Source organism: Podarcis liolepis (genome assembly GCF_965112155.1).
Source record: "Podarcis liolepis genome assembly, chromosome: 2".
Taxonomy (NCBI): Eukaryota; Metazoa; Chordata; class Lepidosauria; order Squamata; family Lacertidae; genus Podarcis; species Podarcis liolepis.
This window is the reverse complement of record NC_139555.1, coordinates 56,760,926-56,782,638: the sequence shown is the minus strand read 5'-3', so window position 1 is coordinate 56,782,638 and position 21,713 is coordinate 56,760,926. Positions and strand designations below refer to the sequence as shown.

The following is a 21,713-nucleotide window of genomic DNA, read 5'->3' as shown; positions in this document are numbered from 1 at the left end:
GATAAATCCCCTGGCTGAGAATTAATTGGCTTTCTGTCAGCACATTAGATGAGATCCTGGCATATACTTGCATGACCTCTTTATGTAATCACAAAGGCAGCTCTGAAGCAAGACAACCTACATTTACTAAGTCCTAGGTATTCTATTTGGTGTGTGTGTGTGGAGGGGAAATACTAAATTCAGTAGCACCTGCATGTCTGCCATTCTAGAACACTGAAGGTGAGCAGACATAAATGCCCATTAGCCAACATCATCACATAGTCAACTTATATGTAAATTAATATATCCATGACATATCTGCCTATATTTTATCTTATATTCTGCCTGTAAGATTTCCATAACAAGTTACAAAATAAAACATTAAATCAAATATCACGTCAACAATTATGCACTAGCCATTAACCGAGATGCAAAAAACTTAAGTTATTAAGGGGGGGACACAAACTTTTAATCTAGTGCATGAATACATGGCCAATAATTTTGGGGAGGGGGTTTCACAGTTAGGGCACCACCCAGAGAAAGCATTGTCCTAGATAGCCAGGCCCTTTATCTTTGAAGGCAGTGATGTTCAAAGCAGAGGCTCCAAAGATCCTAACTGTTTGGAGGTTCATTGGAAGCAGACAATACCAATATCCCAGACCATTTAGGGCAGCAGTGAGAAACCTGTGGTCTTCCAGATACTGTTGGACTACAACTCCTATCATCCCTGACCACTGTCCACGCTGGCTGGGACTGATGAGAGTTGGGAGTTCAGCAACGTTTGGAGAGCTGGTTTCTCATCCCTGATTTAGGGATTTAATTATGCCCATAAACAAACCTAAAACCAGTACAGATGCTTAAATCACCAGATAAATATAGTAGCAACTATATTTTCAACCAGCTGCCAGTTTCCAAAGACAACCCCATGTAAAATGTTATCATGGCATGATTCACCAAAGCAAGATCATGTTTCTTCGAGAAGGGCTAAAGCTGCAGTACCTATTGAAGTTGGTGAAAATTGCCATGGGTGTTATTTGGGCATCCATTAGCAAGCCTTTATTAAAAGTTAAAAGTTAAAATAGTGGACTGGATTCTTCAGTGGACTGTAAATTCATTTAAGAAGTGGCTGAATCTCATTTGCATGGTCAACTGTACCACATACTAACACCAGCACCATCTCTCTGGGTGCTATTACAGTGAAATCTAGAAATATTTGCTATTTTAAAGAAAATAAAATTCAGATGCAGTCTACATTTATTGGATATCATTTTTAAAAGTTGGCTTTATATTTCTGACTGAGCGAATAAGTAGTTATCACTGTAAGCAGAGCTACATTTCCCTCAAGATAGAATCAGTATTTTATGTTCAGTTGACAAGTGAATCCAAAATTACTCCTCTTCTCTATATAAACTAAAAGAATTCAGATTGTAATAGATTCTGCTAGAAGCATATTGGTCCCTCCTCTTTATAAATCAGTAGTTGGCAACATCTATGCTGAACCGTGTGGTACCAACCAGAATTTGTATAGTGGGTGAAAGAGACTGAATGAGCTAATGTGAATTATTTTTAAGAAAACAGACTAATAAATCTACAAAGCTGAAATGAGGTGCATGAATGCACAAAATACCTATTTGAGACAAGCAACCTTTGTGCTGCCTGCCATTTTTAACATAAATCTCTGCCTCTATTTTATATCCATCACATTTATTATCCACACGTATTGAGCTGCCTTACATACCTCACTATGTTGAACCGCACTGATATGATGAATTTGTAACATGATGGTAGCAGTTGTGAAAATGAAATGTAGGATAAGGTTTGAGCCATGTTTACTCAGTATAATATAACATATTTATTCAACTGTGAATGTTTCAAATGAGAGATTGTGTAAACCAAAGACATGTTTTCCAGGAGCAATTTGCCCTCTCCAGCCAGATCATTACCTGCATCAACAATTCTTATAATAATGCTGCAAACATACAATTATTTGTTCAGCTGCCTGAACAATGAAATATTGTTCTACTGCCATTCCTACCACTAGAAACCTTGCAGATCCTACTGTCCATTACCTTCCCTAAAGCTGTATTTATTGCAGGAAAAGTACTTCTTTTTCCTAATACTGCATGCATAGAAGAAAGTTACAACTCGAGGATTAGTGATTTTCTATATATATTCTGGCTATTGTACTCATTCTGGCTACTCTACTCTTCTTGGTTCTATGGCACATCCAAATGGACCTCATTCAAACAACTTCTCATGTTGCCTATATCTCTACTACTTGTTGCTCAGTCTGAAAGACTGTCTCCCCTACCTATTTTCCTCTAGCTTTCCTGCCCTAATCAGTATAAGAAACAAATCCTGAAATTACTCAAGAATACCAAGCCAACTCTTAGATCACTAAATTAGCTCTGCACTGGGCTACCTGCCAACCACATTTCTTTGGAATACAGTCACTTTTTGTTTTATAGGCTCCAGACTTCCTGCATCAAACAGACTAATCTTTTCAAGAATATTTATTTGCACCTTATAACTGTGGGTTTGCATGGGGACAATTGCTCCATAGACACCAAGTATACTTAACAGGGGACAGGACTAAAACACAAATAGGTACTTCCCACACATCTTGCTGCCAATGTCAATGTAGCCCAGTGAACAGTGATAGAGCTGCATTCAGTGACAGTTCAAGTCCCATTAACTCACCAGGTGATGCTGGGCAACCCCTACTTCAGCCTTTGCGCCCTACTGTATAACTGCCCTAGCTCACACGCTCATCATGCAAATAAAGTTGATACATATTGCCTAATACTATTATGCACTAATGGAAATGAAAAAATACTAAAATAAAACTACAGTGGTATCTCGATTTAAGAACAGTCCTGTTTACGAACTCGGTAAAACTGGAAGTAGTGTCCCGGTTTCTGAACATTACCTTGGTCTAAGAATGAAATCCAAATGGTGGAAGGGCACCGGTGGCAGGAGGCCTCATTAAAGAAAGCATGCCTCAGTTTAAGAGTGGTTTTGGTTTAAGAATGGACTTTTGGAATGGATTAAGTTCGTAAACCGAGGTAAAAAAAGGTAAAGGTACCCCTGCCCGTACGGGCCAGTCTTGCCAGACTCTAGGGTTGTGCGCTCATCTCACTCTAGAGGCCGGGAGCCAGTGCTGTCCGCAGACACTTCCGGGTCACGTGGCCAGCGTGACGAAGCTGCTCTGGCGAGGCAGCGCAGCACACGGAAACACCGTTTACCTTCCCGCTAGTAAGCGGTCCCTATTTATCTACTTGCACCCGAGGGTGCTTTCGAACTGCTAGGTTGGCAGGCGCTGGGACCGAGCAACGGGAGCGCACCACGCCGCGGGGATTCGAACCGCCGACCATGCGATCAGCAAGTCCTAGGCGCTGAGGTTTTACCCACAGCGCCACCCGCGTCCCGTAAACCGAGGTACCACTGTATTAAGTTTTCACTATTCTGTAATGCCTGTTGTCTTTGTCCATGGAGTTTTCTTGGCATGGATACTGGAGTGGCTTGCCGGTTCCTACTCCAGGTGGATCACGTTTGGTCAAAACTCTCCACTATGACCTGTCTGTCTTGGGTGGCCCTGCATGGCATAGCTCATAGCTTCTCTTGAGTTATTCAAGCCAGGAAATTGGATGCAGATTTCCAAAAAAATAGCAAGGAGAGACAAGAGGGCCTTCTTAAATGAGCAATGCAAAGAAATATAGGAAAACAATAGAATGGGAAAAACCAGAGATCTGTTCAAGAAAATTGGAGATATGAAAGGAACATTTCGTACAAAGATTACCATAATAAAGGACAAAAGTGATAAGGACCTAACAGAAGCAGAAGACATCAAGAAGAGGTGGCAAGAATACACAGAGGAATTATACCAGAAAGATATGGATGTCTCGTACACCCCAGGTAGAGTGGTTGCTGACCTTGAGCCAGACATCCTGGAGAGTGAAGTCAAATGGGCCTTAGAAAGCACTACTAATAACAAGGCCAGTGGAAGTGATGATATTCCAGCTGAACTATTTAAAATTTTAAAAGATGATGCTGTTAAGGTGCTACACTCAATATGCCAGCAAGTTTGGAAAACTCAGCAGTGGCCAGAGGACTGGAGAAGATCAGTCTACATCCCAATCCCAAAGAAGGGCAGTGCCAAAGAATGCTCCAACTACCGCACATTTGCACTCATTTCACACGCTAGCAAGGTTATGCTTAAAATTCTGCAAGGCAGGCTTAAGCAGTATGTTGACCAAAACTCCCAGAAGTGCAAGCTGGATTTCAAAGGGGCAAAGGAACCAGAGACCAAATTGCAAACATGCGCTGGATTATGGAGAAAGCTAGAGTTCCAAAAAACCTTCTACTTCTGCTTCATTGACTATGCAAAAGCCTTTGACTGTGTCGACCACAGCAAACTATGGCAAGTTCTTAAAGAAATGGGAGTGCCTGATCACCTCATCTGTCTCCTGAGAAATCTCTATGTGGGACAAGAAGCTACAGCTAGAACTGGGTATGGAACAAGAGTACGACAAGGCTGTATATTGTCTCCCTGTTTATTTAACTTTTATGCAGAATTCATCATGCGAAAGGCTGGGCTGGATGAATCCCAAGCCGGAATTAAGATTGCCGGAAGAAATATCAACAACCTCAGATACGCAGATGACACAACCTTGATGGCAGAAAGTGAGGAGGAATTAAAGAACCTTTTAATGAGGGTGAAAGTAGAGAGTGCAAAATATGGTCTGAAGCTCAACATCAAAAAAATTAAGATCATGGCCACTGGTCCCATCACCTCCTGGCAAACAGAAGGGGAAGAAATGGAGGCAGTGAGAGATTTTACCTTCTTGAGCTCCATCATCACTGCAGATGGTGATAGCAGTCATGAAATTAAAAGATGCCTGCTTCTTGAGAGAAAAGCAATGACAAACCTAGACTGCATCTTAAAAAGCAGAGACATCACCTTGCCAACAAAGGTCCGTCAAGTTAAAGCTATGGTTTTCCCAATAGTGATGTATGGAAGTGAGAGCTGGACCATAAAGAAGGCTGATTGCTGAAGAATAGATGCTTTTGAATTGTGGTGCTGGAGGAGACTCTTGAGAGTCCCATGGACTGCAAGAAGATCAAACCTATCCATTCTGAAGGAAATCAGCCCTGAGTGCTTACTGGAAGGATAGATCCCGAAGCTGAGGCTCCAATACTTTGGCCACCTCATGAGAAGAGAAGACTCCCTGGAAAAGACCCTGATGTTGGGAAAGATGGAGGGCACAAGGAGAAGGGGACGACAGAGGACGAGATGGTTGGATAGTGTTCTCGAATCTACCAACATGTGTTGACCAAACTGTGGGAGGCTGTGGAAGACAGGAGTGCCTGGCGTGCTCTGGTCCACAGGGTCATGAAGAGTCGGACACAACTAAACAACAACAAATTCTGTAATGCATATGTTTCCTAGATACCATATTTTTCCATGTATAAGATGCCCCCATGTATAAGATGGCCTCTATTTCTTTTAATCCAAAATTAAGAAACTAAGCTGTTTAGATTGGGGGGGGGAGGTCACTTCCACCAATCACTTACCCACCTGCCTGTCACTGCTGCTCGCACAACTTGCCACAGCCACCAATTGTCTACCTGCTCACAGCCACCAACAGCCCACCCGCCCACTTGCCGCAGCCGCCAATCGCCTGCCTGCCTTGCCATAGCCGCCAAACACCTGCCCAATTGCTGCAGCCACAGCCAATTGCTAGCAGGCCTTGCCGCAGCCACAATCACCCACCCAATCGCCGCTGCCAATCTCCTGCTTGTTGCTGCCATTAATTGTACATCCCCCCTCTGCATTCACTATCCATGTATAAGATGACACTCAAATTTTTCCTAATTTTCTTTAGCAAAAAGCATCATCTTATACATGGAAAAACACAGTATTCTCCCATCTAGCTATTTACATTTAAGCCTTCTCATCTGGGTGAATAGATCGCTGACACAGGTATTGTTCATAACTAATCTTCTGCTGTTTTTTGTGTTGTTTTGCAACTGTTTTTGTTATATTTTGTGCATTCTTTGGGGCATATGTGGAAGATGATTAATAAATAACCGTTCTTATTGCACATGGACATTCACTGACTATCCTACTTTGTCAACTGTGTGAAATGATCTGATGGCAGGCTTATATCCATGTAACTAATAAAATAGTCATACAAAAATATGGACTGTTTATTTAATGAAAAGGCAGATTAGAATCAGACAACTGACAGTGTTAAGGTGACAGGTTTCACATACAAAAACCACATTCTTTCATTTCATTTCAGCCTTGAATCACCACTACTGACCTTTTTAACAAGAGGAAATTAAAATGCAAGAGACCATGAAAGTGTGCTAATGTGCTGAGTGCCTGAATGCATTAAGAGTCAAGGCATTCAATGACGTTGCTCCCACAGCCACCTAATTATATTCTCTAGCCTAGATAGCGTTTCCTATCACACACAAATACTTCATTAACTAACCTATGATAGAATACCAGCAAGCTATATGTGCAAGCTATTTATCCATATGTGCTAGCTAAAAATACATCTATTCTTAGAAAGTCTGTCCTGATGGCACAGGACCTTTGGTTTGTGACCCAGACCTAGAATATTAGCTGTCTGACAGCAGTCTGGAAATTTGTTTTTCTAAGGGTGGCACACATGGCCCTTAGGATAGGAAAGCTGTCATTGTAGCCCGTGTTCTAGGTTGACAGCTGAGGCATGGGGTAGGGAAACTAGGAAAAGAGACAAGCAGAGAACATGAATTATAATTCATTTCAGAATGATAAAAAAGCAAACATATGTGATTCAAATGATAAAATTGTACATTGGTACCTCAGGTTACATACGCTTCAGGTTACATACACTTCAGGTTACAGACTCCGCTAACCTAGAAATAGTGCTTCAGGTTAAGAACTTTGCTTTAGGATAAGAACAGAAATTGTGCTCCGGCGGCGTGGCAGCAGCAGGAGGCCCCATTAGCTAAAGTGATACCTCAGGTTAAGAAAGGTTTCAGGTTAAGAACGGACCTTCAAAATGAATTAAGTTCTTAACCTGAGGTACCACTGTATAGACTGATTTAACTTATGAAAAGTTTCAACAAGGGAATAAATATCTAAGGGTGAAAATCAGTCCCTTGAAGTGACCTCAGAAGCCAGTGCAGATGGAACAGAACTGGTGTTACAAGATCAGTTTGCCTTCAACCTTCAACAGTCAACAGTCTGGCAATCACATTCTGCACTACAGTGCTACCTCGGGTTACAGACGCTTCAGGTTACAGACTCTGCTAACCCAGAAATAGTACCTCAGGTTAAGAACTTTGCTTCAGGATGAGAACAGAAATCGTGTGGTGGTGGCAACGGGAGGCCCCATTAGCTAAAGTGGTGTCTCAGGTTAAGAACAGTTTCAGGTTAAGAACGGACCTCCAGAATGAATTAAGTTCTTAACCAGAGGTGCCACTGCAATTGAAGCTTCTGGGCTGTTTTCAAACACAGTCCCTTGTAAAACATATTTCAATAATTCAACCTGGATGATGATGGTGGTGGTGAGGATTATATACTCAGGTAGTTGAATGTAATATTTAGATCAGATATAAGGAATCCGTGATCTTCCAGATTTTATTGATGTACGATTCCCATCATCCCTGACTACTGGGCCGGGCTGGCTAGGACATACGGGAGTTGAAATAATTATATTGTTTAACCACTGGTACCATCTAGCTCAGTACTGTCTCTGCAACTACTCTCTAGGGTTTCAGACAGGAATCTATCCTGGGCCTACCAAGAGACACTGGGATTGAAACTGGGACCTACTGCATGCAAACCAATTTCTTTTACCACTGGACTGTGCCCCTTCCCCCACAAAACATGGGCTGCTTCACCAATCTCTCTTTAAGGCAGGGTTCCTCAAACTCGGCCCTCCAGATGTTTTGAGACTACAGTTCCCATCATTCCTGACCACTGGTCCCGCTAGCTAGGGATCATCGGAGTTGTAGGCCAAAAACATCTAGAGGGCCAAGTTTGAGGAAGCCTGCTTTAAGGAATTGATTGGAGAGACTGTAATCCCCACTTGATTTTCTATCTTTCACCATTTTGAAGCTTCTTTATTTTTTATTAGCCAAGAAACATGACAAAACACGACCATTTAAAATATACCTATCGTTATAATTTATGTTGTATTGCTTTGTTCCATGTTTTCAGCATGTTTTTCTTAACATTTAATACACTGAATGCATTATGCCACCTATGTGACCAAGAACAAGGAGGCCTTTTTGAAGACCCACAAGTAAACTACTTCATACTGAGGATTTGTTATGAGAATAACTCTTTTCAAGACATGTTTTCAGTAGCTTAAATGTTTATATTCTACCCCAAAATTACAATTTAAAACTAGTTTCCCTTATATACAAAACGCAAACAATTCAAGCTTATGGGATATATTTTCACCTAGCTCTTTCCTCTATACAAATTTACTTTTTCAAAACTATCTGCTACAGAATTGTTACTAACGTAGGCTGCTCTTAATATACAATTCTAAAATATCTTAACATCAGATATTAATAACAAAAACAACAAAACTTCTCCGCTAGAGCAGCTAACCTATGGCTCTCCATAAGTTGTTGTACTCCAACTACCATCAACCCCAGTCAACATTTCCAGTTATCAGGAATGATGAGTACTATAGGTCAGAAACATCTGGAGGCCACAATTTCGCTACCCCTCATTTGAACAAATCAGTGAATAACTGATTAAATGAAACTTTCAATAACTCAAGCAGTTAGTTTTCTGATATGGGGTCATAATCCCGAAACAGATGCATTGCGCTTTCAAAGACTAAAGCTGCATACTTTGCAGAAGAATTTGTATTGCATATTGGATAGCATTCTTCAGTGTGGACTTCTGAAAAAGTGCCTTTAACATGCAGTAAAAATGGCACATTACCATAACTTCTGCCGCCCCACTGGCTCAAGAGGGTCAGAAAACTCTCCATAGCAGTTTCCCACCACTTTATGTAGGACAGAATTTAAAACTGATGAGTCTGTAATTTCCTGGGTCCTCTTTCCAACTCCATCTATCTATCTATCTTGCTACTACATTGACAAATGTTCAGTAAAGATGCAGATGCAGAATATAGTGACAAATTCCATATTTTTGACAGCATATCAACAACACCATCTTAAAAGAGACATTTTCCCTTTTCTCTTTGAAAGAAGGAAATACCTCTTTCCAAGCTGCCTGCTACATGACATGCACATATACTTCTTCAAAATAAACTATGAAATTTACTCGCACAAGATGAAATAACGGCCACTAATTTTGATGGCTTACAAGACAATTAGACCAATTCATGGTGAATAAGGCTATCCATTGCTGCTGGTCACAATAGCTATGCTCTACCTTCAGTGTCTGAGGCAGTATCCCTCTGAATACCAGTTGCTCACAAGTGCCAAGGAGAGGACAGTGCTGTTGCACTCTGCCCCTGCTTGTGGGCTTCACACTGGCAACTATGAAATCATGATGCTGCTCTAGGTGGGTCTTTGGCCTGGCCCAGCGGAGCTCATCTTACGTTTTCAACATAAAAACCAAGCAAGTATGATTCTTGCTTTATATTTTACCCACTTGCATTAATCAATTAAGATATCTTTAATTGGGCAGCAGTCCTAATGTGTACATTTTGTGAGTCAAAAGCCTAGCATTCTGAATGGGTGCTCAGGATATAACACCATTTACAGAAAAGACACATGAACTCTTTTTCAGTATCAGGACCTCTGAGCCAATCAAAGCTTTTTCTGGGTACCATTCTACTCCAGAGACAAAAACTAAAGCAAGAAACAGGCACAACTAAACTCCACCCCCTCGTGGTAATAGACTTGTCCGATCCCCTCTTGTTAGGTGCTTGTATGGGTACATCCCCCTCTTCTCCCAAATTGCTAGAGAGCAGCTGCCAATTGGCTATAAAAATAGTAAGGGCAGGCTCATGTTTATCTATAACTTGGTAGCAAACTAGCTTCATTCATTCAATTACTTCTCTGTATTTATCTATCACAAATCACCAGTGTATGTAAATCCAAAATGTCATGATTTTTCAAAGTTGCTACAAATGCAAGTATATTCCAAAAGTTCGCTCTCATAGGTTGCTGACATAAAACTAGGGATTCCACAAACCTATTGGAGCTTATACTTAAGAACTTGGGAGGCTCATGAAAGCCCACCTCACCACCAGTCCTCCTGCTGCCATCACCTCTCCAAAACACCCTCACTCTTTCCCTGGGAAGCAGCAAAAGCAATGGGGGCAGCAGCCATATGGGTTTGCTCCTTTCTTTTCAGCACTCTGGCCAGTAGTTAGCATCCATTTAAAAAAAAGGTTCAGTTATAAAGTTTTCAATAAATTCCATTTTGTATATAGATTTTTTTAACCTTTCTGAGAGTATCAAAGAATTACATGTTTATTATTATTTTTCTATGTTGCTTATTAGTTCTGTATCTTTATGATCACTATTAATAAATGAATTTTGTGTACGGGTCCACTTGCTTAGCATTTGTATTTCAGTAGCTAGAAACAGTATTGTACTATTTATTTATATGAAAGATGTTTCTTAATATGGGCACTGTAAACTTATTTACATAAATATCCCTGATCATGAATAAGAAGCTACACCCTTGAGTGTACACCCATTCAGTTGGGAAATGAACATTAAGTAGCTGACTGCTAATTAAGTCAGCTTTCATTTTTTGAAAGGAAATGTAACTGCAATGTTCCTTGTTACCTACTGATGAAAGAGGGACAAATTATACATATATGTATAGAATGGCTTTCGTTGTTTTCAAATGAGCAATAAATTTTAATATTGAGATTACACTCATGAAGTAAACTTGCCTTTTTAAAAAAATAAATTGTGCATACACTGAATGCTTATTAGTTTTGACAGATTGTTATATATCGGTTGCCTAACTTTCATGATTAGCTTTACTAAATTAGTCTTCGGGAGATATTTAAACAGGCAGTTTCTCCTTTCTAAAATTTCAATATTTAGTATGTTGAACTGCATGATTTAAAAGGCACATTTCATACAATTTAAAAAGAAGAGGACAACTAATATTATTAAATATATGTGTTTATCTAATGTTATTGTTGGTAGTGAACTGCAACCTGAAATTTGAATTTCTTCAATGTAACAGCCACAAAATAACTATTTTGACGCTATAATCATTACTCCTAATACAGTGGTAACTTGGGTTAAGTACTTAATTCATTCCGAAGGTCTGTTCTTAACCTGAAACTGTTCTTAACCTGAAGCACCACTTTAGCTAATGAGACCTCCCACTGCTGCCATGCCGCCAGAGCACAATTTCTGTTCTCATCCTGAAGCAAAGTTCTTAACCCGAGGTACTATTTCTGGGTTAGCGGAGTCTGTAACTTGAAGCGTATGTAACCCAAGGTACCACTGTATTAAAAGTGTCAGCATTATTGTAGAGCTTGTTGCACACAAACTAATAATACCTCTACAAATTTGTAAAGAATAAGTGAAAGCCCAAGATCATAGATGCTTGGTGTACTTAAAGAGGGATGGAGTCCCAATGAACCAGTGCCACCAAATTGAAGGACCTGTTTCATGTACAGACAATCCAAGCAACCGAAACACAAGGTACTGTCAACAGAGTCTCTTCAGCACACCATAGTGGTTGGACAGGGTTGTAGAGGGCAGAGATGTTCTTGCAGGTAGCCTAGTTCTGAGCTATATAGGGCCTTATGTACCAACTTTAAAACCTTGAGCGTGGCTAAGTAGCATACTGGTAACCAGTACAATTCCTTAGGTCTGCTTCACACACAAGTCTAGCTGTGGTTTCTGGTCCCAACTTAAAGACACCTCCACATAAGCAGCACTGAAATAATTCATTCATGAAGTTAACATCATAAGCACAACCTTATCTTTGTTAATTTCCAATAGGTTGGCTGTCATATTAGTGGATAGCCTATTATCACCTAGGGAATTCACAGCTGAGATGGAATATCAATTGAAGGCTTGTGGCTCACACTCCCAACCATCACTCTCAAACTGTGTGAAAATACTTTTCTTTTAAAAATTAGCAACAAAGGTTTATTGCAGACTACATTGACAACAATGATTTATGTCAACAACAAATTTTTAAACAAATCTGACCTGAAAATTTTACATCGTATTTGCAGGAGGTGTATAAGGGGTGAGATGATCTTTCAGGTCTCTTTCAAGTTATGCAAGTCTTAATGTGACAATAATCAGTGATTGTCCAATGTCCAAGTGTCCAAACTATCAATCTAGTCATATGTGTAAACACAAAGTTAGAGATTTACCAAGTGATTGTTTTCATTGTTTTATTCCTTAGTACAGTCGTACCTTAGAAGCTGAACAGAATCCGTTCTGGAAGTTCGTTCCAAAATGTTCGGAAACAAAGCACAGCTTCTGATTGGCTGCAGGAAGCTCTTGCAGCCAATCAGAAGCCATGGAAGTCCAGTCAGATGTTCGGATCCCAAAAATAGTTTGCAAACCAGAACAGTCACTTCCAGGTTTGCGGCGTTCGGGAGTCAAAACGTTCGAGAACTAAGCTGTTTGAAAACCAAGGTACGACTGTATCCCCTGTCACAAAGAAGCCTTCAAAGTCTTTCATGGTACAAAGCATTTTATATAAATCAACACACACGTCTGACAATGAGCAACATATAAAAGAAAACAGAAGTTAAACATTCACAAGCAATAAAAACATTACCAATATTTTTTCCTTAAAAACTACAGAAGGATAAAATTAGTTATCTGATCAAGCTGGCTAAGTTCCTATTATTAAGCTTTGAAGGACAAAAATGCAATGTACCATTTCAGAATTAAGAAGAGCGAAAATGCCAGAGAATATAAAAGCATTTATGCTACATAATTTTCTACATCTGTCTTTGATTATAGCAACCTTACGGTAAGAGCTGTGAAAATTTGTTCCAGTAAGTGCCCAAGTATTTTTACCTATTTTAAACCACTTTAAACAATGCAAAGAAAATCAAAAGCAATAAAAACAGAGTGATTTATTTCAAGTTACTAGGAACTCTTGTTTTAAACAAGGAAATGAAATTTGTATTCAACTAAAACTGGTGACATCAATGGTCTGTGGGAACCAAATCATCTTTCTGAATGTTATACAGTGTGTTGAACAGACGGAAAGCAAAAGTAGAAGGTACATGGTTGTCTAGGAAGGTGGGGTGCTTCCATTAAAAATCCCAACAAGGAACCAACTGAAGCAGTATAGATTAAGATTGTAATCCTATACCCAAGGGATTCCCAAACTGTGGTCTGCAAACCATTCAGGCGGTCTCTGTTATGTCTGTGGATTTATGGGTGAAGACAGCACACCCATCGTATTAAAAATATACATTTATTTTTAATTGTAATATTTCTGCTTCTTATATTCTATTTCTTACATTGTATCTTATTGTATTACAAATTTGAATTTTATGGAATTCAGATTGTGATACAATAATACGTAAGAAATAAAAGCAGCAATAAGAATACAATTAAAAATCATACAGCATCTAGCACAGTACATTAAAACTGCTATAACAGTCTGGAAAAATCATGAAGTGGTTTACCAAGATCTTCAGCTATGTTCAAGTGGTCCAGGAGGGTGGGAGTTTTGCAACCACCATTAAACTCACCACGGAATATGGTCCCCTGAAATTAATACAACCTTTTCCCAGGTAGACATGCACAGGATTGCACTTTCATCTATAGGAGTCAGATTTAAATAGGCAACTTGTACATTATCTATGTGGTCAAATAATATTTTAACGTAGTATTATCACAAGAAGTCAATGTCAAATACTATTAATTAGTAACAATTCTGAATGTAAGCATTCTAAATGTAATTTTTATGACAGAGGCTGCTTTTTAACCATAGGACAACATGCTTTACACACAAGTCAGACCATTGGTCCATTTAGAACAATATTGTCTACACTGACTGGAAGTGGCTCTCCAGGATCTGAGTCAAGAGCCTTTTCTACCCGGAGGCGCCAGGGGTTGAAGCTGGGACCTCCTGTGTGTAAAACATGGATTTTACCACTGAACAATGGCTCCACCTAATTTGATTCAAATTGAATCAGTTCGAATCCAACAACATCTGGAGAGCACCATCTTGGCTGCCGTTGATTTGCACAAACCACAATTTGCCTAGAAATTAGAGCTTGAAATGGATTTTTCATTTAAGTTTGGAGGCAAGTTGCTTTTTGCCCATTTTGATCAGAAAGGAAAACTACAGTTTGTCCCTAAGAGGGATGGAAGGAGGAGGAGATCAGGAAAAGAGAGTACACTTGTCCAATAGAAAACCAACAACAGATTGACTATTAGGTATGAGTCAGGCCTACTGTATTATTTATAATGTTTAACCTCAAGAGTAAAATATCTTACTTCACAATTGCTTTCCCATGTACAAGAAGTAGATCTTTTAACTCAATCAGCTTGTTAGGATATCATGATTACATTATTAAGATCTCTGCATTAAATTAAAGGTTCGTCTTCAAGTAAGTTCTTTCTAAAAAGAGACTTACTACAAATGGTATTATAAAAAACAAAGAGATTTTATTTTTATTATTAAACTTTTATTTATGTAGATTTATGTTCCCACATCAATGCTATTTCTTATTAGTATTCTTAAAATGTATGGGAAAGTGGATCCCATCACGACCAGGTCAAGAAATTACACCCTTGCAAGGATGGACTAGTTGACATAATTCAGGGGTTTCCAATATGACATCCACAGGGTCACACGTGCCTATAGAGTGCTACCTTCATGCCACCAGAGTTCCTTGTACACACACGGCAGTTTCTCAGTTTGCAAATGTGCTCATGGACCCAAAATGTTTTATGACTTAAAGAGTTTTATCCTGGGAAACTCTTAGGATAAATTGTTTCAGACAGACCAAATCCCTTCAATGTCTCACAGTGATACTTCAGTAACACGTGAAACATTTGATTTTAACAGATTAAAAACATAAAAGCAGTGCTGTACTCACTGTACTTACATTATTATAATACCTGCACTATTCATTCCATCAACACTTCTGCAGAGATCAAGATACCCTTACAAGTTGTATTTACATTATCTCAATTAGGTCTAAGCCCTTAGAAAATATACAGTTTCCAAGTAAGAAGCACAATTGAATATTTAAACATTATATACTATACTATACTTTAATTTGCTTCATACAGTCAAGGCTTTGGAAGGTAATGTATAGTTAAATAGATTATTTAAGTTGGGACAACCCATTCCTATTTCAAACTTATGGGGTGGGGTTTAACATTCCAGGGATGAAACAGACATTAAATGGCTTGAAATATAGGTAAAAAAAAATCTTTGGTGGTCCATCAGTCACAACTTATGTAAACTGCTTTGTGAGGTCCGTCTGAAAAGCAAAATTTCTTAAATTAAATAAAATCCTACATGCCAATAAAAAAGTGGTCATGTAAGCAGTAATATTTCTTAACAGTGGTACATTGATAAGAGGTGATAAGGAATTTTGAATGCCATACACAAACAACCCAAGAATGACCCTGGAAGTATTTTAGAATGTATGATGGGAAATGGCCAGAGGTATACAGTCAAACTCATATTTTTTCACCTTCTCACCCCTTGCCTTTTCCTGTAAGACCTATTGTAGTCGTTAAGAGTCGTCAACAGGCTCATCTCAGCTATCTGCCAATCTCCCATTCCCACCACCCTTCTGAGTAATACCCCTCCCCACCTTCTCACTATATAGAAGGATCTGGCAACTTCTGTTTCAGTGTATCTGAAGAAGTGTGCATGCACACGAAAGCTCATACCAAGAACTAACTTAGTTGGTCTTAAAGGTGCTACTGAAAGGATTTTTTTTATTTTGACTATGGCAGACCAACACGGCTACCTATCTGTAACTAAACTCATATTTACTACATGATACTTACATATTTACTACATGAAAAGCTTGACTAAGAGAAGAAAGGAGAAAACAGCACAACCAAAGAAAAGTAACGACCTACAACACATAGTTTAAGATTCCTAATTAACACAAACTTTATTCTTGGTTTCAGGCAATAAGGTATGTTTACCTGGCTCCCTCGGCCTGTAAAGCAAAATGAGCGCCACAACCCCAGAGTTGTTCGCGACTGGACTTAACTGTCAGGGGTCCCTTTACCGTTCCCTTTCCCTTGGATAAAGCAGCATCTAGTAGGCCTGGGGCAAAAATGGGAATACGGTTGAAGTGTTTCACAAAAATCTTTGACCACTCTGTAAAACATTTTGGTGATGGAGTGCTGTACAAATGTGGCAAAAGTATCTGTCCACTCAAGAGTGAGGACAGGATGTATTGCCGCCATTCTGACTCATTCACATCATCATTATGTAAGAACATAAGGAAGATCCTATTGGATCAGGCCAATGGTCCACCTAGTCCAGCATTATCTCCTTACAGTGGCCAAGCAGGACCAGAATGCAAGAACACCCACTCCACCTGTGATTCCCAGCAACTGGTATTCACTGTCACATTTTGTCTCTGACAGTAAAGGTAAAACACAGCCCTGAATCCATCTAATTCTCTTTTAAAGCCATATTGGTGGCCCCCACTACATCTTGTAAGAGCAAATTCTACATTTCTAACTGTCCGCTGTGTGTAGAAGTACTTCCTTTTGTCTTCTAACATTCAGCTTTACAGGAAGGCACAAGTTCTATTATTTCAAGGGGGGTGGACTTCTCTATTCACTTTCATCACACTATGCTCTATCATTCCCCTTGTTCACATTTTTTCTAAATTAAAAATTCCCAAGTTGTAATCTTTCCTCATTGTGGAGTTGTTCCAGCCCTTGGGCTCCCTTTGGTTGCCCTTTTTCTTCTTTTTTCTTTTTTGCATCTTTCCCAGTCTAAAATATCATTTTTTAAAGTAAAGTGACAGAACTGTGAACAAAATAGTGAAATGTGACTGCCCACGTGATCCCCAACATACTATCAAGGCAGGAGTTGGGAGCAAGTCAGCAATAACTCACAAGGTGTCCGTGAAGTTAACTCTTTATTCAAAGAAACAAGATAGCTCAGGCCTAGTGATCACAGCAAGTCTTCCAGTAGGTCTTGCCCCAAGGAGGCAGTTGTGAGGACTGAAGGTTCCTGCCTTCCCACCGCTCTCTAAGGCTCCTCCTCCCCTTGGTCCTTCCCAGCAAACTGAGGCTCCCTCGTCTTGTCTCTCTTTGCTCCACCCCTCTTCATTCCTCTTCATGTTCTGGGAGACCAGGGAGGAGGGGAGCTGGTCACAGCCAGACAGGGAGACTCCCTGGCTTCTTCAGCAGCCTGCTTCCACTCTACTTCTTGGCCCCCCTCCTCACTAGCCTCCTCTTTTGCCTCTGATTCTGAACTCTTCCCTCTCACAGCCTCTTCCTGCTCACTAAACTCTGTTAACCCTTCAGCTACAAACACCTCCTCCTCCCAGTCTGCTCCCTCTTCTTCCTTTGAGCACTCATCATCGTCCTACCACCAACCCCCTGGGGCTCTGAGTCTTCTTCCCTTGGGGGTACCCCAGCTGGTCCACTCCTCTGCATCCAGCCAGTCCATAACACATACCCAGTGAAAAGAAACACTCTTTTTAAACGTTGTCCCAAATCAGTCACTGATCACTCCAGGTAAAGCCATAGCTTGCAAATCTGCTGGACCTGAAACTTAGCCACTTCAGCCATCTAGGCCTCCAGGGCAATGATGGATCAACAAACACCCACAAGATCCTTCGGAAACAGTACAACCCTATCCAGAGCTGGTCATATCCCCACTTCTCCACCATAATAGCCACCTAACCACAGAGACTCCATCTTGTCAGGATTTAGTATGCTACATTACTTCTCTGAGCTAGAAAACACATAGTGCTAAGAAAGCAGCACTCAAGTCTTCTAGTGTCACAGGGTCACTGAACTTTGAATCCCAGGAAACAAAGAGCAGGGGCAGAAATGTTTTCCTAAGCAAGCATATTAGAAAAGAAACTAGTTCCCGTCATGGGTGTCAATTTCACTATGCTGGCTGTATGTCTTCTCTCCTTTTTCAGTCCCATATTGGGGGTGGGGATGGTGCACACCTGAGCATGTAGGCTGATATTGGGCACTGCCACAGCACAGCTGCCTTTCCTAGCTGAAGAAATACAGTGTTGTGATAGTTATTCAGGGTAGGGGGAAAGACAGGAAACAGAAGATGGATACAGAAGAATTCTAAGAACAGAGCCTCCAGCCTGACAACAATACAAGACCAAAGTGGATATTCACCTTTTCAAATCACTTATTTGCAGGGCTGGTAAGAAAAATAGGTTCGAAAATTTGACCTCAAAACGATGAAGAGATAAATAAAGATGCACTGAATATAAAAGCTGCTGGTCACATGAAACAGCCACCAACTTTTAAACAAACATTTGCTATCTTAAATCCTTACTAAGAACAATATCAAAGAGGGATGCTACCTATTCCTAGCACACTGCACGTTGAAATTGTAGAGACAAATGGGGGTGACACAATTTTTAGTTGATTTTTAGTTCTTCATTTTCAAAACATCAACAAATTTTGTGTACTGTACATATTTATTATTACTATGTTCCATTATCATAATAATATTAAGAGGGAGAATACTAGAAGAACTTTCAAGTTCAGGAGCTCTATGAACTTTCCACCCACAAGTCAATTACTTCACTTCAGCCTTAACAACCAGAAAATAGCTTCTAGGACACTAAAGTTTGCTGTTGTGCAGAAGCAGTGAACTTTCATGGAGGTATAACTTTTGTTTAAAAAGCAAGAGTAAGGATATCCAAAATATGTAGCTTTAAAGATAATTGCTTCCTCTTGCAATGTCATATATGTTGCGAGAAATACAGCCATAAACAGTTGTATTGCAAACTGACTATCTTCACATACATAATGGTGTTACTTTGAAGACACGATCATTTCCTAATTACAAGCAAAATGAAGAAACCATAACCACAGCTTTCTGCGAATTTAGGTGACTGTTAAGGAGGCCAAAGAGCTCAAGCATTAATATATATCCTGTTAGATTTAAAGATTTATCTTACACCAAACTGAAGCATCCTAAGATTACCACAAGAGTATTAGAGTTTCAAAACTAGAAAACAAACTGATTGTATGTTTAAACTTTAAGAAGTTCTTAAGTAATAGCTATTTTCAAATTATGTTCAGCTTGAGAAAAACCTACATATGAATTCTTACTTACTTTAGAGGCCCAAGGCTGCAGGCAGTTGGCGTAACAACGAACAAGAAAAGCCATTTCCTGGGTTGAAGGGAAAGTTTCCACTCACCAACAAGAAATTAAGATCCTTAGAAGTTTAGAAACCATAAGCCAAAGAAATGGATTTTCAGGCACAAAATCAAGTAGACTTTAATTTCACAGTGATTAATTAAAAATTAAATTCCTACTGTATCTCAGTGGCTTTCAGTGTTGCAAAAATTACTGCAAAAACAGTCCAATTTTGACAAGTACATAACTGCACATTCAAAATTTTCAGTGCTGCTTCTTATTCAAATACAAAGGTCAATAGATTTCCCCAGGCAGGAAATATACCTGAAACAGCTAGAATAAATTCTAGAAAGGTTTACAAGTTAAATGCAACAGTCTCTGGAAAGCTGAAAGCTGAATTCCTTTTAAGTATTTTCCCATTGCAAGGCACAGGTTAAAGCTGGTTAGTCTTCAGAGTCCCATTTCCTCATCTTCACATTTTATAATGCAGGTATAGTTTTGCAAAGATTCTTGTTAAAGCAGATCTTGGATGACTGTGGAATCCTTCATATTAAAGTTCCTTCTTTATACTCTTGCCCACCATGACAAGAGTAAATCCATTCTCAGCTAGTATCTTCAAGATATATAAATATACACAGTACTCTTAACAGGTTTGCACTACAGAATTGCTCAAAGCCTCTGCGATCAAAGCCATTTCCCTCCCAACCCCCTCCAATGCAGAGTTTAAAAATGCTGCAGTATAGCTTAGAATTCTAATGCACAGCCAGATACATGGTTAATCCAAACCCAGCATTTACCAATTAAAACATTTCTAATACATTGCAAAAGGCAACATCCACAGCAAGACTGAACGCTCGAGTCCTAATTCCTACTATCTTTGCTCGTTTCTCAGCAGCTCCCTCAGGAGAAGCTCTCATCGATTGGATGCTCCGCAGCAAGATGAAATATCTAATAAGGAGGGGAGAGAGTGGGAGGGGAATGGAGCTAAAAGGATGACATCACCTGTATAGAAAGCCTTTAGAAACTGCATTAGATCAATTGGCTACTGTATCTGCAGATGCAGCCAGAGCATCTTTATTGACCTAGTATAAACACACCTCTGTACAACAACAATTCAGCAAAACATACTCTATGTTACATTTCATATCACTCTGCTGATCTGACTGTGCACACAATTCCTTTGGGTGTTTTTGTTGTTGTTTTTTTAGCACTTACTCTTGAAATGTGTGTATCAGCTCACATTTTTTTCTAAGTAGCATTATGGACAAAGCATATTTCTTATCATTGTGATAAAATTTGGCACTGACAATTCCTTCATTATGACCTGCTGCTTATTATCTCCCTACAGATTCTGCCTATCCACACCCTCTCATAGCAAGGAATTTTATTGAAGAGACTAAACTTTCTCCAGTCATGTTGAAAGATAATTTTAATCACTAGTCAGGGTGACCATCTTACAGTAGGTATACTACAAAAGGCAGACCAAATTTGCTTTTATGACCAAAGCGAAACACTTTGTGGTTGAAAATGGGTGTCATTCACCCACAAGTTTACATCAACCTGCAAGTTACATTCGATTTGTATCTTCCCAAAATATATTAGTTAAGAGCAGAACTCATAAAAGCTTGAACTGGCCAGAAATGGAGAAACAGAAAGATATACATGCAATTGAGATCTTGTGTAGAAACTGGGTTCTATAATCAAGGGCAGCAACTTGAAAATAACTTTTAAAACATAGGGTTGTATCCATCAGCATCCTTCCATTCACAGGAGACCCTGTTTGATCCAGTGGAGGCTTCCCTATATGGGAGGAGGTGATTTTTCACTAATCACCTTGCCCTCTGTAGCCCCTTTAACTGGCTTCCAGATTTAATCCAGAGTATTAGGGAACCCACCAGCACAGCGTGGAATAAGGGCACGGGAGGAGAAAGAGGAAATTACCTTCCTTTTGCTCTCCAAAGCCTCCTCTGGGTCTCAAAGAGCCTTCCATGAACAGAAGAACAGCACTGGATAAAACTGATGTGTACCTAGAGTATGCTTTATTTAAATAATTTTCCTTTTCGTATGTTTATTTATTTTTAAAATATATTCAGTACTGCTTGAAAAATGAGAAAGTATTCAGCATTTAAACTAATTTTTTTGTTCATAATAAGGCAGCAGATGAGCAGCCCCACTACTGTACCTACATCTTTTTAAATGATTCATGTTAACACTGCTCAAAAGTGAACATGTATAAACCCCAAGTAAAAAACTAGGTTTCCAAAGAGTTCAACTTAAAAATAATTGTTCAGTGTTGCCATGTAACTATACTAAAACAGGCTGTATCATATTAAGAGACATGCAGTTTATTTTAATTTTAAGAAAAGATGCCTGATTAACAACAAACATATTCTGTTGTTCAGTCGAACTATGTGTGTTAGTTTCAGAACTGCCTTTTGAAATTGCTGCATTG

The 21,713-nt window shown here is 39.5% G+C and overlaps 1 protein-coding gene across 10 annotated transcripts in view; it reads right to left on the bottom strand.

Annotated features, from left to right (window-relative positions):
• The window catches only part of RAPGEF6 (Rap guanine nucleotide exchange factor 6), a gene marked incomplete at its 3' end in the record, with an annotated part of 139,346 nt that overhangs the window by 65,906 nt on the left and 51,727 nt on the right, over nucleotides 1-21,713 (bottom strand). Inside the window, exon 1 of one of the 10 annotated variants that reach the window (XM_083487949.1) lies at nucleotides 19,238-20,158. The exons of the other annotated variants lie outside the window; for them this stretch is intronic. Within the exon in view, the coding sequence (XP_083344075.1) occupies nucleotides 19,238-19,291 (54 nt within the window). The 5' untranslated portion in view covers nucleotides 19,292-20,158. Of the gene's footprint in view, nucleotides 1-19,237; nucleotides 20,159-21,713 lie in introns of those variants that run through there. 10 annotated transcript variants of the gene reach the window in all.